At 46.5% G+C, this 16785-nt stretch overlaps 1 protein-coding gene across 1 annotated transcript in view; it reads right to left on the bottom strand.

The window, feature by feature from the left end:
- LOC104548246 (A-kinase anchor protein 13-like) overlaps nucleotides 1-16538 on the bottom strand; it is a gene marked incomplete at its 3' end in the record, with an annotated part of 87088 nt that extends 70550 nt beyond the window's left edge. Inside the window, exons 1-5 of the mRNA XM_010194216.1 lie at nucleotides 16374-16538; nucleotides 13951-14067; nucleotides 12927-13052; nucleotides 6826-7065; nucleotides 697-3574 (exon numbers count right to left, since the gene is read on the bottom strand). Of these exons, the coding sequence (XP_010192518.1) occupies nucleotides 697-3574; nucleotides 6826-7065; nucleotides 12927-13052; nucleotides 13951-14067; nucleotides 16374-16538 (3526 nt within the window). The remainder of the gene's footprint in view (nucleotides 1-696; nucleotides 3575-6825; nucleotides 7066-12926; nucleotides 13053-13950; nucleotides 14068-16373) is intronic.
- Nucleotides 16539-16785: the final 247 nt, after the last annotated feature.

The following is a 16785-nucleotide window of genomic DNA, read 5'->3' as shown; positions in this document are numbered from 1 at the left end:
ATCACCGCTCATCCACGGGGAATGCCGGTCCCACTTCCCAGCCGTTTGCAGCAATCAAAACTCATCATCTGAGTTCCAGCCCTGCCTAAATGCACTGGAAAACACCACCGGCTGCTCCGACCGACAAAAAAAGCTGTGCGGCCCGGAAAGGCGGTGGGGGGAGGGCTTGCTGGCTTTTTAAATGACCTAATACCGCCAATTAGGAAGTGGCTGTGCACAGTTCAGAGGGACACTGGCAGCTGTTTCAAGTAGAGGAGCAAAGAAAATGCAAGAGAGCCCCATTTTACCCTCTTAGCAAAAATAAAGGGGAGAAACGAAGGAATAGCGCTGAGCGAATAAACCCTCAGGCCCACATGAAAGCGTGTAACTTGAAGATACGGCAAGCCAAACGTCTCCCTCCCATTCATTCCTTTTCCAGGAAGGATTCAGGTGCTAGAAACTCTTCTGCAGAAATTCACAGGAGATGGTGTCCTGCCCTTACCTCCAATGCCAGCCAAGCAACATGCACCTGAACTGAAAGTTTTTAATATGTAACTTCAGATTTCTTCTTTCTCAGAAGAAAAAGCCCAAACACCTACACTTCCTCTGCAGGGCAGGCCTCTACTGCTCTTATTTCCCTTCCTTTGCTGAAGAGATGCTAGGGGCACACCTACAAAGAAAAAACTAAAAAGTAGGAAAGCAACTGATTTTTCCTACCTGTAACAGGCTCCACTCCTTGCACTGCTGGGCTGGTGTTCTTCTTCTTTGTCGAGGAACTTAAATCCATCTCTCCATTCAGGCTGGCTCCCACATCCACTGCAGTCTGGGGCCCAAGCCCCACTTTTTCTGCAGCTGGCAATTCAGGGGAACAAGGTGTCTCTGCTGCAAAAACCACCGCATCAAAACTTTTTACCATTTTAGGAACCTTATCCAGAGAGAAGCCATTCTCTGCCGAAACCAAACTCTTTACTCCCACACTTTCCAGTGACTCAACAGCGTGTAAACGGCACGAAGACGGCACGAAAGGTGATTTGGGTACGGCTTGGCTTTGCTTTCCATCGGGCTCAGCCAAGACCTCCCCCTGAGCTGCTTTCGCAGTGGGACCGGTATCGCTCTCACTGGTCGGACAAACGGTGTCGGTGCTGGAGTCGCTGTCACACATGGGCTCTTCTGCGATGGGATGAAGCGCTGCCCGAGGAAGCACGCTTTCCATATCCTCCTGCTCTTCTGGATATGCTGTGACTGGGGTTATTGCCACTGGCCTTAACACTTCCTTACCCCCACAGGCATCACTCGGGGCTTCCAATTCTGAAGCATCCTTTAATTCGGGGGTGCTGCTATGTGGGGAGATGCACTGTTGGGTTTCACTGGGATCATGTCCTTCGTTCAGCCTTGCATCTGGAATGCAGTTGCTCTCCGCACCTGGTGACTCACCCACCAATGTGGGTTCATGCCCGGTGCCTTCTCCTGCATCCACTGCCTTGGTCTCACACACTTCTTTGGTGGAGACCAATCCTTTCAGCCCAGCATCCACATCACTGCCACCTGCCACAGCCTCGACCTGGCTGCAGGCAGTGGGTTTCACAACAGCGGCATGAAGTTCCTCTGACAAAGCCTGCTCCCTGTCACTGGCACATGCCTCCAGGTGAACCTCAGCTTTGCCTCCTTCAGCCTCCTGAGAGCTGTTCTGCTCCGGAGAGCCCTCGTCCCCCACGGGGTCGCCATGCCAGCTGGCTCCAGCAGCTACCCTGCCATGCTCCCCGCTGTGCTGCTGGGCGAGCTCTGCCACCGCCGCCACCGCTTCCTGGTTTTGTTTAGATTCTTCATTATGAATTACAGAGGGTGTGTCTGTTAAATTATCCTTCACACAGTCTGTGTCCTTGGCACACGGAGCTAATGCAGGGTCGATACCTTGCAGAGCGGCCTCCTGCCCGGGAGGTGCCACTGCAGCATCTCCCTCCTGGCTCACGGTGGGTAGAGGAGTGAGTGATTTTATCTCCTCACTCAGCCCCTCCTGCTCTGAAGCACTTTCTGCTATCTCTGCTTCGGTTTGTGCAGGCTCTTTTTCTGCCACGCACTGGCTCGCATCCGCCGGAGGGACTGGTCCAGGCTCACATTTGCCCTCTTGAGCAGTGTTTGGCTTGAAGCTGTCACCCATTTCATCTTTAACGACAGTTTGATCAGCAGAAGGGCAACAGTTAGCAACTTCCTGACCTCCATCTGCAGAATTTGTGCTTCCTCCATCTCCGCTGCTGCTGGTATCAGTTCCTTCTGGCTTCATTTCACAGACTTCACTGCCCTCCATTGCTTCAGCCACACATTCAGTGATCTTACCACTCTCCTGGCAACACACAGGTTCTGCACTGCTTTGATTAGATCCATCAACTTCAGAATTTTCTAGTTTAGCATCAGGGCCATCAGTTTCCACACTGTCTTCCAGTGAGACCGAGCTGGATTTTCCATCTGCTTTCACCTGCCCTTCTCGCTCCTCGCTCTTACCACTGCCATGGATTTCCAAACCAGGACCAGGTTTTGATGCACAAGCAGGAGCCTTCACTCCATTCACTGCCGGCAATGCCACGCTGGTGCTTGCAGTGACATTCTGCCTTGGGGCAACACAGGCATCACCTTGGCTGTCCAAGAAGCCACTGTTTACCTGATCAGTGCATGTGTCCACTCCAGTCTCTTTATCATCAGTCTTGCAAAGGTCAACAGAGACATCACCAGTGCCACTGTCTGCTGTCATACCATCACGTGCCGGTACCACTCTCATGCTTGCATCCTCCCCATCTGCACACTCAGTGCCATTAAAACCACTGAGTAAGGGCTGAGCAGTACTGGCTGCCTCTTCTTTAGCTGGTGATTGCTCTAGTAGGTTTGCAGTCCTCCTTTCACCGGCCTCAGCCATCCCATCCTCTACCTGCTGCTGGCCCACAGCCTTCTCAGCCGCCCCTGTACAGTTCCTGCATTCGGTTTGGCCCATAGCCACATCCACGCCCTCCAAGGAAGCTGGGGTTTCGCCTGCAGTTTCAGCCACAGTAACAGTGCTGTCAGCTGCGCGCTCCTCGGCAGCCCGTGCTTCCTGATGGGGACTGTCTTTACTGCACAAACCAGCTTGATCCAAACCAACTCCAGCAGATGTCATTCCAGCTTCCTCATTTGTATTTCCACAGGATGGAAGATTTAGGGCACAGTTTACACTTGTACACAGGCCCACGGTGCAGTCCTCATCTGATAAAGTACCAGAGCCTTCAGCAGAGGTTGGCCCCTCCTCTTCCTCTTTACTCAACGTCACTGTATTTTTACTTTCACAGAAGCACTCTGGGCTCTTTGCATCCCCCAGACTCAGCAAGTCATGGGGCGCATCTTTAAAACCTCCTGAACTCCTGCTGTTGCATTTCTCCTCCTGGTGGGTTTGGTCTGAGAGCTGCCCGATGTCCAGGTGAACAAGATCAGATGGACCTTCTTGCCTTCCTTCTTTTGCCATTTCTTGCGGGCTCTGAGAGGTAGTGGCCAGGTGTTCATCTAGCTCTGCTCCTTTAGCACAGCTGTCTCCAGAATCTCCCAGGACAGGCTCAGTCTTCTGCTTTAAACTCTGTAACAAGACAAAAAAAAAAAATTGCTTTGTCATGCATTTACGCCGTCTCCACCATCTACAAGATCTATATTGCCATAATCCTATTTGATGCGACTCCCACTCCCTCATACCTCTACCTAGCATCCCTGTTTGAGTTACAAACATACTGCAGTGGGTATTTTACATGTTGGTTTTGTTACGCAGTAATACTAAAATTATTAGAGTGACAGAAATGTTATTTGGAAAGAGCATCTGGTGGTCATCTACCCAACCTCGTGCCTGAAGCTGGCCTATCACCAATGCGACATTAGGTCAGCCATGGCTTCGTCCTGCCAAGTCCCCAAAACCTCTGATGACGGAGCACCCGCCAGCTCTGGGCAATCTGCCCCCATGCCACACAACCCATGAGGGAGTTTTTCCCAACAGCCATCCTGAACCCCTGAAGCTGCAGTTTGTCCCTCTGACCCCTTGCTACACCATCTGCCACCACTGAGAAGAGTTGTAACTCTGCAACTGTCCTTCAAGCAGCTGTAGCCATAGTTCTTGAGTGCACTCACATTCAAGATCAGTAAACAGCAGGATTCAATCTACCAAATACTATAAATATGCGCCAGTCTACTCTCAAAGGGCTTGAGCAAATTCTGCTTAAAAGCAACTTCAGATCCCTATCCGATGGCCCTCCCCACTTCTCATCAGCCTTGCTCAGTTTTTTCTGTATTGATGGAAACTCTGCTTCTGATGTGGGAATTGGCTGATGATGTCCAAACACCACCATTTGTCTCCTACTCCTAGGACTGAACTAATCATCTAATCTATTTCTGAGAATTGCATGCATAATTAAATATCTGAAATTTACTTCCTAAATGGAAATAAAAATTTGAAAATGATGACATACTGTTAAAATTAATATATGTGTTATCATGGAGCAGTCGCAACGTACTCAATTCCTCTCTAAACTGCACTGTCCTTCCAAAGCATCTACTTTGTAGAGAATCTCCCAAGCTTTTACAGCTTGATACAATCAAACCTTTACTTTAAAAGGTCTGTTTCAGTATCTCCTTTTTTATTGTCTTCGCTGCATATCAGTGTTCACATCTCAGAAAAAGTGACTTGTTAAGTTAATGAGCAACCCCAGTCCTTCAAGGTACACCCCTCAGAGCTCCCTTGATTTTGTGTCAGGCTCAGGGTTTTGCACCGTGAGCTTTCAGGGGTCACGCTGGTTTCTCAGTAAGTGCCTGCGACTCTCCACAAATACAAAACTCTAATGGACTACTTCAAACCTGTTATTTTTTGCATTTATTTGCAAAAACACTCCAAAAACTACATGCGTCCTAGAAGCCTAACCTCTACATGTCCCTGCAAACTTTAAGACACTAGTTCTCAGAGAAGCAGGATTTTGTATGAAAAATGTAATCTTAAATACCCCCTTTCACCCTGAATATTAAAATGGCTAAAATGTCAATTGAGGCAACACAGGGAACTTCTGGGTATTGCATATACAAATAGTGGCTAAAGTCATCACTGCTGTGTTGAGGATATTGCATTTACACATCTTTCCCCACACTGAGGTTTGCAAACGATGAGCACCACCACTGAATCACAGACCACTAAACACACTGCTGCGCTTGCCATGAATCTCCTATTGAAAATAATCTGGCTACCCAGCTCCCATCCATGCTGTCACCTATGCCAGAGCCCCCTGGTTCTGAGGCATCTCAAGACACGTTAGCAACGGAGGCTGGCAGCATGGCATCGCCATCCATCACATAGCACCAGGGATGGGATGCAGGGCTCTGCGTATACAGCTGCAGCTATTTTTTTGGAAGGCTAAACAAACAGGATCAAGCCAATCCCAGCCAAATGGTGGCTATAACCCCGCAGCAGAGCATGGGGATCATCCTGCTGGTTCCTAGCCAGGATGGACACAGAAAACAGCGATGCTTGCTTGAGAACAAGCAAGTTTTTCAAAAACAGTGGCCGTGGCAGCCCCAGCATCCTCACAGTGAAGTCACTCCGCCGATAGCCTGAAAAATAGACCTGTCTCCAAAGGAAGCCAACTGGCTTTTAACTGACCTGAAATGAACCCAAATGAAATAATTACAGCGCTGCTTTCCAAATTCAAATCAGATTAGATATGAAGTGAAACAGTGCTGGAAAGAAGAAGTCTAAACATAGCCTTTCTGATTTCATTGTCAGGCAGAATGTACCCATCTGGCATTTGCACAAGCAAACAAGAAGTGAGCTGGATATGCCAGCCGTGTTTTCATGTCTTTTGATGAAAGGGGAAGCAATTTCACTGTTGGCCTGGGTTTGCCACTCAGGCCACCAGTTCCTGTTGAGATCGGGATTAATCGACATCTCAGGTGTACAGGGAAGGCTGAAAAATGCTCAGGGTGGCCAACACCTCTGAATGTACTCCCAGCCCACTGCCTGCAGACAACGAATCTCTCCTCCCGTAAAGGAACAAAAATATCCTGTAATTTAGATCCCATACCTCTGTAATGGTGGATGCAGGAGCTGATAAAGGAACACCCAGAAGTGATGTCAGCCATGGAAGACGTGTGGGTGATTCTGAGAAGTGGCACAGAAATGTCCTGGCTGTTTCACCTTCCCATCTCAACCAAGACCCTGTAGCATCGACTTTAAAGCAGTGAGAGAAAGCCCTTCCAAAGTCCCACAGTTCCTGCAGTCCAACTGCTGCGGGGTCTGAGAGGAGCGCAGTGAGGGGACCACTATGGACACGTACCCTGTATGGCCACGGCAGGCTTATCCTCCAAGTCCCACACCAAGTTGCTAAAGAAACAGCTGTTTTCCCCATTACATGCCCCAAAGATTTTCCTCTGTGTCCTCCCTGACCCTGAACTTGCCATGTGAACAGATTTACCCACCAGGCGCAGCACCTCCAGACCCAGTCCTGCTTCAGAGCCTGCCTTATGCTGCCTGATGGCTGTCAGACACCCCAGAAGAACAGTCCACCTCCAGAGGTGTTTCTCTGCCCATTCAAGGGGGTCTCAGCTTAATGGAGAATAAGACAGGAGCTGGGAGCAGAGAGAGCCCATGAGGTGGAACAGAGCCAGCACTGCATAGCCCCAAGCCTGCTTCTCTTCTCAGAGAAAATCTGCTGCCTAGTACCGCTTTATCAGATCTCCCATTCTCGAATGAGAAGAAAATAGGCAGGTTTCCACCTGGATGTTTGCTAGGGACATCCAGAGAAAATGTCGAGGTAAATACACTCCCCTGCAGAGTGCCTACCTCAGCCTTTTCCTTACCATGTGCTGGTGGCTCTGCATGTGCATCCGAAGGTGCCGTATGTCACTCTCCAAGCTTGCTGCTGCCCATTCCTTGGTTTCAGCCGTCAGCATGTAAACATCGAGCCCGCGGTGGTGCTTCACGCTGTAGTCCCCTGAGTGCACGGTGTGAGACAAGGTGCTCCAGGACTCCGGTTCCCTGGCTTCCTCCCTGCAACCAAACAAGCGCAGGTTAATCCGCGGGCGAGGAGGGACGCTGCGCTGCAGGACGCGCACGCTGTTCTTCACTCCGGACAGTCATCTAATCAACGGCCCGAGAGAAACACAGCACCGGCTCCAGGACCAGACAGACAAATACACACGCACACTTCTCCGTCTTGAAAATTAATGTGATTTAGAGTTAATGCCAGGCACAAGCTTTATTTGAGCATGCACTTCTTGGGTACAGACCCCTGTTTTTTTTCCCCTCAAACTATGACAGACTAGCAGCAAAGGACATAAAAATTGCTTTTTAAATCACATTTATTGCAGGTGAAGATGACCAAAAGCAGCTGTTGCAGAAAAACAGACACTTGAAAGACAGACTGCAGAGGAACAAGTTAAAAGGAAAGAGTATTATCATGATACAGATGCTACAACTCCTATACCAAAACCAGCACGCTGCTTCACAAACACCCAACAGCCATCATATCGTAGCAATTTTTTCACTCCTGAAATGAATTTATCTTGCTCTGTGAAACTGTTTCTGTGCAAGATGTTCTCAATGCTGCAAGACAGCTGCCCTCCGCAGCAGCATCACAGATTTTCTTTTTACCAATCAAAAAGAAAAAGAAGATGCTGTCATAGATCAGAATAAAAAAAATACACAGCAGTTACATATATTTAATAGAAATTTCTATTCGGTCATCTCTTTTTGAATGCCAAACCCTGATTTTGCACGAGCTTGTGACTCAAAGCAATGATTCTTCAGGTCTCACTGAGTTGCAGAGCAGCCACACTGCCCCTTTAGGGGGGTGAGGAAACATCGAGGTGTCCATCTGAAGCTTCATGTTTACAGATTTCATTTCGAATCAGAGCTCACTGAGGAAACCCAAAATCTGTTTTAAACGCCCTGGGACAGAGCGACCTGCACAGCATCCCACCAAGCCTCACATCCCCCAGGAGAAATGCTGGAATGGCAATGGGGACTTACACTGACCTGCTCGGGGCTGTGAAAAAAGGAAATTTCTCTGCATCCCTTTTACCAGGGCTGCATCTATCGAGAGCCAGCCAGGAGAGCTGGTCTGGGGCCTGAACTAGATCACCTTTAAAGGTCCCTTCTAACCCAAACTGTACTATGATGTCCCCTCCCCATTGTGGGAGCAGACCTGGCCACAACATGCATCCCCAAATCTCCTTTGCAGCACAGCTACAGATTTCCCTAGAAGGGACAGAGCTTAGAGTGTATGCAAATAATCAGGAATTCAAGAAGGTACACGTACAGTAAATATATTACCATCAACCAGGTAAAATTAAACACGGATTTCAGCACCTTTGCCAACTGGTTTCTTACTTTAAAAGTAGCAAACCTTTCTAATGGGCCAGTGGCCACCTAGCAAACCACAGGGCAACTCTCTCTGGGAAGCCACGCGATTCAGAAAGCAAAGTCTTAACGAGCAAACAAAACCACGATTGGCAACAGGAATGGGCAGGGCACATTAAGGAAACAGTCAGAGGGTTCATCACATGGCACAGAAATCTGTGCAGGTGACAGTGGTGGCAGCAGCAGTACCCACTCTGCTCCAGCACAACCACTCACCCCCTCCCCTGTGATTCATTTTAGGCTTCATCTGAAATTCAGACAAAGCAAAGCTACATCTGCCACCATTCACTGCTATTTAACTCAATTGACTTCAGTAGAATTAGCCTTGACTTAAGCAGAATCAATATTTCCACAGAGAAGCAGAAGGAAGCATCCAGGTTTTGATGGTAATTAGTGTAAATCCATGGAGGCACTGAAGTCAGCTGAGCCATTACTAAAGGAATGACCTTCCTTTATCAAGGAAACACAGACGTTTCTGTCTGGAGTATTTTTCTTTTCAGCTGTGATATATGAGAAACTGCTGTACTCAGGGGCACTCCTGGAGTACAAGGAGGTGGTCAGCACAAAACCCATACGCACTCACTCACACGGCGACAACATCAGCCGTATTAAAGAACCGAGCACAATGAGTCTGCTCCACTTTCTCATCGGCTTCAAGGACACTTACAGACATCTTCAAATCGGCACCCACAAAGCAGCCTGCGGGACTTGAGTCTTAAAGGACCCTCAGTGACTTCAAAAGCCTCAAAATCTGGAGCGAGATGACAGGCAGAGTCCCCTGCAACACCACGAGCACAACCCACCCCCTGCTGCAATTTGCCGCCTTTGCATGGGCCAGACAGATCAAAAAAATCACTTCTGCTGACAAAGCCAGCAATTTCTTTTCACTTTCAAGCTGCTGATCTGTAACTTTCCAAGACACCAAGATCTTTCTCACATCCAGCCAAATACAGACAACTCCAAGCTCTCATTTTTAGTAGCAGTCACATACACTGCAAAAAATTAAGCAGAGAGGTAGTGGATGTCTCCATCTCCTGACTCCTTCAAATCATCCCTTTCATACGCTGCTGCATCCCGCACTGATGAGCTGCAGCAGAGAGGACAAATGGGTGTTTGCAAGCGTTAACTTGTTTGTCTGTCTCCTGCATGTCTCACTGCAAGCCCTGGGTTTTCTTGAGAGATGATAAAAACACATTTTTTGCCAGGAAAAAAGTGCTTTGCAGTCACGTATCTTGTACTTCTTAGTTGTGAAAGATACTCATTTTGTACAGAGTAGGAATTTCTGTAGTGCTTGTATAGAAGTGCATACCCAAGCTGGTCTACTAGGAGATAAATCAGATATGCAAATATTTACTGAAGATTTATCAACAAAAATGTACATATAAATTCCAGTATTTGAGAAGCCTGAATATCTGCTCATGTTCAGCACAAAAAATCAGTTTGCTGCACTTTGCCAGCAACCAGGGAAATCTGTTGTCTTATAAGGTTTAATCATCAATTCTTCTCATCCTCCCCTTTCAACAGCATCTCACAGAAATATGTAAAATATACCAATGAAACCAAGATTTAAACAGCATCAACTCCCAGTTTAACTTTTGCAGAAGTACCTTGCTTGGTCAAGAAGGCAAGGACTGACTGACAAGGTTGCCAGTGTTTCCTTGTGTGTCCCCATGCTCGGCACAACCATGTTGTGTCCCAATGAAACAGCCTTGAAGAAGTCCTCCAGCTCTGGCCCCTGCTGTCCCATGGAGGCAAACCCAGAAGGGAAGCTGCTGGCTTCAAGAGAGGACAGATTTATCAGCTGGTCCTTCATCCATGGAAAGGTGGCTCAAAGAAGGATGCCAACCCCAAACAGGATGAGAGGAGAAGTAAGCAAGCCTCCAAAATACACTCATGCCACGCCATGCCCTGCTTGACCTGGGGGCTGATGAGATTGCTTAAACCACAGCATCACCTCCTGCCCATTTGGCACATACAACAAGATGACAGCATTTTTTAACCCTCCCAGCATTGCCCAAGCAGACTCATCCTTGGTGAAGAGAAGCCGCACTGCACTCATGTGCCGAATCTCTTCTCATCATGCAGGGGAGTGGATAGGATGGCCCCGAGCCAGCGAGCGGCGGAAAGAGGGAGAGGAAAGCCTGCACCGACACAGCACGGCTCCTGGCTTCCTGCAGATACCGGTGAGATATTTTTAAGAGGGAAGATAAGTGAGAAAGGGAGAACAAAAAACCTGAGTAAAAGCTCTGCTTGCCTTCAAAAGATGCAGAAACAGTGCTCAGTGACAAGGGTTTGAAATTCGGCGGTGCCAGTGCTGCTGGCAGGCGTGTTTCCCGGTGCAGAGATAACAAGTTTTGAACGGAGAGGAGAGGAAGAGTAGGAGGAAGAGATGAGAAGAGGAACAAAAAAGCCTCAGTGGGTTAAGCAGAACCTCGTGCTGGGAAGGTTTATCCCACAGTTTTAGAAATGGGCAAGGAAGGCGGTGTGGGAACTCAAGGTGTTATTTCCTGGGGATATCCCCTCCAGATTTCTGAGCTGGACTTGGGCTGAAACAAAACAAACTCAGTAGCGTTGCCAGCTCTTATGATCTTACTGCAAAAGCCTGACAACAGTTGTGGGTTTATCCTGAAAACATCAAGCCCTAGATTCATGTGATAAAGGAAAAAAAAAAATCCAACAAAACAACCTCACCCCCAAAAAAACTAAAGAAAAACCAAACCACTTTTGTTTTTCCTTCTTAAACAAAGCCCTTATATTATGGTTGCAGTGAAAAGCTAGGAAATGCTAGAATATAGACAGTCTTATCTGTAAGGCAAATAGAAACTAAATTGAATTTTAATCTTATATCCTTATTCAAATTCTGAATTATTACTGTTGTTATAATATCACACTGAAAATTATAGATAGACTGTGATTTGGGATGAACAAGGAATGGTGCCTACTGGGACAGGATGCTGGACTTGGTGGCACCTGCATACCACGTCCGTAACTCAGGCAATTTAAATCAAGCCAACAATCCCTCCTGTGAAAGCCCAGCACCCAGACTTGATGCAGGCACCAGCACCTGAAACCAAGACATCTTAGAAACCTGATAAAATAGAAATTCAAAGCAATATGAGGAAGTGTTGGGCTAACAGAGGCTTTGATCAACTTTGTACCCACAATCTTTAGTGACATACAAAACATGAGTGCACACAAACACTCTTGCTACTCCTCATTTTTGTAACCATCAATACGCGTTGTATATGAGGTTCACAAAGCACAACCAACCACGTGTTAGAATGGGTTAAAACAAGTCAAGCATTTATAAATTTGAAAGATACTTAACAAGCACAGCACTCATACTTCAGGTGTTTCCAAGTATTTTAAAAGTACCCAGAAAGCTGTAAAAACCCCCCATGTTTCTTATGCAAGAAAATTTTCTAGATCACTTGCTAATTTAAATACTTTGATATTGAAGGAAAGAGTTAAAGTTGATCCGATGTAGAAACGATGGCTAACCCCTTGCAGTGCTGCGCACAAACACGACCTGCAGTGCGTTCTGCCACTGAACTGAGTTCAGCATTGCATACCCTACCCTTCAACATCAGACTGAACGTTTAACAACTGGATTCAAAATTTTTAACACAAAGTTTTCAGTCCATTGATCAACACACTACACAGTGGGGTATCACACAGGACAGCAAATCTGGCTTGGTCCTTCAACGGCAGCTTGCAGACACACGTATCCTAAGAGAGCACGTCCATGATTTCCAACCACGAGTCTGTGCTCCTAAACCCAAGCATTTCTTAGGCCCCCAATGTTAATTATACTTTAAAAAAAATACAGCTAGAAACTGCTATCAACTGTATTTGTCAGAAAGTTTGATGTGCATTCCATAGTTTAATGCACTTTTCCATTAGTTTTATTTTCACAGTCTTATCTAACAAGAAAGACACCCTGCTCAGGATGTGGAGCTGCAGGTCCAACAATGTCAACTCACAGTCACATCAGTAATGAAAAGAAATTTAAGGTGAATCTATGAAATGGACTGAGAGTGAAAACAGACGCCATCTGTTGAATTTTAAATACAAAAGCGCAGTCATGGAGACTGCTTCAACAAGCAATGTTTTCTTTGCAGCTAAAAGCAGCACCTTAGATCAGGACAAGCGATACGGAAGGAAGACTTGTCTCTGCAGAACATCTCCGCATGCTGCAAGCAAGCACGACCACAGACTGTAACACAACCCACAGATGAAGCCATTGCTTTGGCTGCCTCTGATACAGCAGTTTACAGAGTCATCTTCTCCAGTAATCTGTTCAAGCTTTGGTCTCCACTCCAAACATCACTACGTCCAGCAGATCTGCTCCAGAGTCACTGTGAGTATCCCAACTGGATGTCCAGCTGACCCGTGCCTGAGGCCAAAACCCCAGCAGTTCTGGGAAATCACTGATCTGCATTTTCTGCATTTATCCTGAAGCGGAGCTGGTCTATCACAATCACTTACCAACCACACAAGGCTGTTCAGGGCTTATGGCCCCTGTAATTTCTGGGCTCACCTCCAGATCAAGATTGCTAGGGGGCAGAATAATTTTCTTCTCATATCTTACTGCATCTTCCCAAATCTCCTTTTGCCTCCTCACAGGCCTGTTTACATGAACATCATCTCCCAGGACCTCCAGTTTCTGAGCGGGATATCACAGACAGTAAAACACAGTTTCTACCATACAGACTTGTCTCTTCTGTATTCAGGGGTGCATAAATACAAAACAAAGGAGAGGCAGGAGCCAACAAATGAAAATCCAAGTCTTCATAGGGATGTGGGAACACACTAGGAAACCAGTAAAAGTTGGAGGCATGCAGTGGGTGAGTAGGTGGAGAGCGAGAAACAAAAACTCTTCCTGCTGCATCACGTTCACACCTGGTTCATGCATTCCCCTGCTCCCAGTCTGCACCCAGTCTGCTGTGGGCAGAAGAAACCCTCAGCACCTTTCTAATCAGGATGATCAATCAATTAAACAATGGTGTTTCAAATGATAACCTATATCACCTTATAACCAAGGTGATAACCTTGGATCACTGCATCTCTTGTTGCTAAACAGCATCCTCTTAAGACGTGCATCTCTCATCGGGTCCTCTTCAATTGGTCCTCCTAACATCTCTGAACTGCTCTTTAAATGTTAATCTTGTGCCAGCACCTATAGGGACAAAGCCAACTATTCTCCTCTGGGCTCCTGAACAGCGACCAAAAGGATCTGTTGCTTGTTTTGGGGTGGAAGAACAGAGGAAAAGCATCAGCATGACTTCAATAAACTCTTCAGCCCCTGACTCTGCCTAGCCAGAAAAAAAATTAAAAATATGCATAGCATCAACTGCCCAGTGGTGGCAACCTTCTGGCACCAGCATGACCCCAGCTGTGTCCCGTTTGTGTCCAGCAGATACTGGGAGAACTGGTGCAGCCAAGGGGAGACTCAGAGCCCTGCACACTCAGTTCCCAGCTCACAAAGAAGGCAAGGGTGCACACCGGAGAGGGGGCGTTCAGCCCATACCTTCTCAGGGATACACATGAGCGCTCCTGTTTACGTTCAGCTGCCACGATCTGGCACCGAAGCTGTAGCGCTCAGCAATGTTTTCAGCCCCAGGAAAGTAGTGATTTTGGAAAGCATCCGCACCACAGACAGCTCTTCGCCTACGCAAAGGCTGAATTTAATGGAACAGCCTTACACCAAAATACAATGAGAAATGTCCAACTTCAAGTATCCTCCCAATTTGGCAGGGCAATGTAAGAAATGCTGAATTTTAAGGCCACACAAACTCTCTGCTGAATATGCACGGGGTGTTTCTGAAATTAAACACATGCTAAAAGGACTTGCTGAAGCGCTAAGAAATGAGATACCAGGCAAATCCTCTTGCAGCTCTGTCTCAGAAAAGCAGAGAAGTGTATTCAATTATAAAAGTAAAGTTACCGAAAAAGTATCCTCATTTGTGAGACACCATGAAAATTACAGCACAGACTTCACCAATTACTTACGCAAAATCCAAACAATAGCAAGTGATAATCAGGGACTGCAAAATGTTCTTAAAACCCTTCTGCTACCAGTGAGTTATTCCCCATGTCTGTTAATTAAATCAGTTTAATTTTGGAAGTACAGTCTTGCACTGACTTCGAGTTTCAAAAACAGAGCCACTTGGTTGTTACCAGGAGATTTGGAGGGAGAGCAATCCCAGAGCTGTGCAGAAGCGCTTCATAGCAATAAGCCAGTAGAGAAAACAGCAAAAGCAAGATTAATATTACAGTAAAAAACCCAAAGACTGTTACAACTCTGAAATTCTCCTATGCAGGGATCAGAAAAATGCAAGAGATTTATTTATGGGCTTTGCTTTTCTCTTACTCCTCTCTTTTCAGGGGGCATAAATCACTCTCGGCTGTCAAGGAACTACAAGCATTTGGCTTCACAGAAAGAAACGCCTATACTTCAGGGTTACTAGACAGAACGCTGTTCTGCAGAATTGAAATCAGAAATAAAATCAGTGTGCCTGTTTACAAAACAGCTCTGCAGCTCTGCACACCGAATATTTCTTGGAGCCATTTTCCTCGCCCGACTTACAGAGAGCATCGCAGAACATGGAGCTGGCAGGGAGACTGCGTTACTGCACCGAAGTGTGTTTAAAAACCAACTACTGCAAACGGCAGCTGTCCCATCGCAGGGGCCAAGTTACACAGAGCGGCCCAGCCCCTGCTTAATAAACCGTGCTGCCTGCACACAGCCAGCCCTGCCCAGCCCTGCAACGCCCCGCAGCCAGCGCTGCCCAATTTCAACATGGGGAAGAAACCGGCTTGGAGGAAGGACCCTTGGCTTCGAAATTCACTCCTAACAGACGTAGAAATTGCAGAAATTCAGAGAGGGCTAGGAAACCTACTTTCCAAAGCTTTATTTTGTGCAAGTAACTTAGTTAAATTAGATTTAAAATTTGTATTTCAATTTGTATTTTAAAAAACCGCAAAACCAAATTGTTAACCAAGCTGCTAGCAAGCAAACGAGAATGTTCCTAAAGAAAACCTATAAAGATGGTTTTTTCCTTATGCGCTCTCCTATTCCCTTTGCACCAAAGGCCAATGTTTACTGTGCAGTTTTAATCTCAACAGATAAAACAAGCACCCTCAGGAAAGAACAACCAATGAATAAACACTGCTATTTGCATCTTGCTCCTCATCTGTGGTGACCTACGCTTGCTCTATTGCAGCTCCTCATTTCGGTCTCAAAAGCAGCAGCACACACAGCTTTGCTGCCAGAGGATGCAAGAGCCGGTGCACAAGCTCAAGGCTACAGAAAGGAACACTTCAAGTCTTGTAAAATTTAAATTGGAAACATCTTTCAGTTTTCTTACATGAAGAACTGCAACAACTGAAAAGGGAAAGCTCATCTGACAAACAGAAATCCAAAATGTCACCAGTGTAATTAGTTTTTGAGAAAAATATTTACACTGCAGCTGAACCAAGCTGCTTTGCAGCTGAACCCCAGCAAAAGTGCAATGACGGAGAAGGTTTTGTGTCTGCTTTTTAATGAACATATCCTAATTACAGCAAAATTTCACCTCTTCCTACTGCTGGCTGGGAGAATCATTGTAAAATGCAAGGTCCTGCAAACTAGCAAGTGAACAGTAAAACCCCCACCAGTAATGTGTCACAAAACACACTGCATTCATTTATTTGGTGAAGTGCAGCTTAATTACTTGTAAAAATAATGACTCCTTTGTATGGGCTTTCGCTAACATGCGTTGCTGCTCAGTCTTTTGCTGAGCGGTACAAGTTGCATGCCAAATTTGAGTGCATGGATTATACTGCGTGGGCATAAGCAGAGTGCAGAAATGAGGTTGTACAGCATCTATTGTGTTGTGACAGCACATAAATGATATGTACTCTCTTCGTGGAATTTGGCTGCTTTTCTCTAATTTGAAACTCAGTATTTCTCCGCTCAATAGAGATTCTCAAGCCTCGATCCTACCTCATCACCGAAAGCGCTAAGCACATCAAAAATCTCTGCTAGGGAATCAGGAAGTGTCCGTTCTGCAGCCATCACCCTCCCATTGAGAAAGGGGTCCACGACTTCCAGCGTCCACAGATTTCTGATTGCAGGGCTTTGTGGAGACAGCGGGGTATTCAGAGCCATGGGGTACATGGCATGGCTGTCAGTATTACAGCATTTGCTGTGAGCTCTTATAATCAAGTTTTGGCCAACTTAAGCTTTGTGACAGTACCTAAACTCTGTTAACATGGTTGGTCTCACCTTGGAGGACTTTGCTGCAGTTAGAGGGTGAATTAGAACACTCTGATTTTGCAAGATAGTCTGCAAAAGAGCTGTGTGTTTTCACAGAATGGCTGTTGAACTCGATGGAGAGAAAAGTAACACTGTCATC

The sequence above is a fragment of the Mesitornis unicolor genome, unplaced genomic scaffold (genome assembly GCF_000695765.1).
Source record: "Mesitornis unicolor isolate BGI_N332 unplaced genomic scaffold, ASM69576v1 scaffold211, whole genome shotgun sequence".
NCBI classification, from domain to species: domain Eukaryota; kingdom Metazoa; phylum Chordata; class Aves; order Mesitornithiformes; family Mesitornithidae; genus Mesitornis; species Mesitornis unicolor.
The sequence above is the reverse complement of the archived record's forward strand: the minus strand, read 5'-3'. Positions and strand labels throughout refer to the sequence as shown.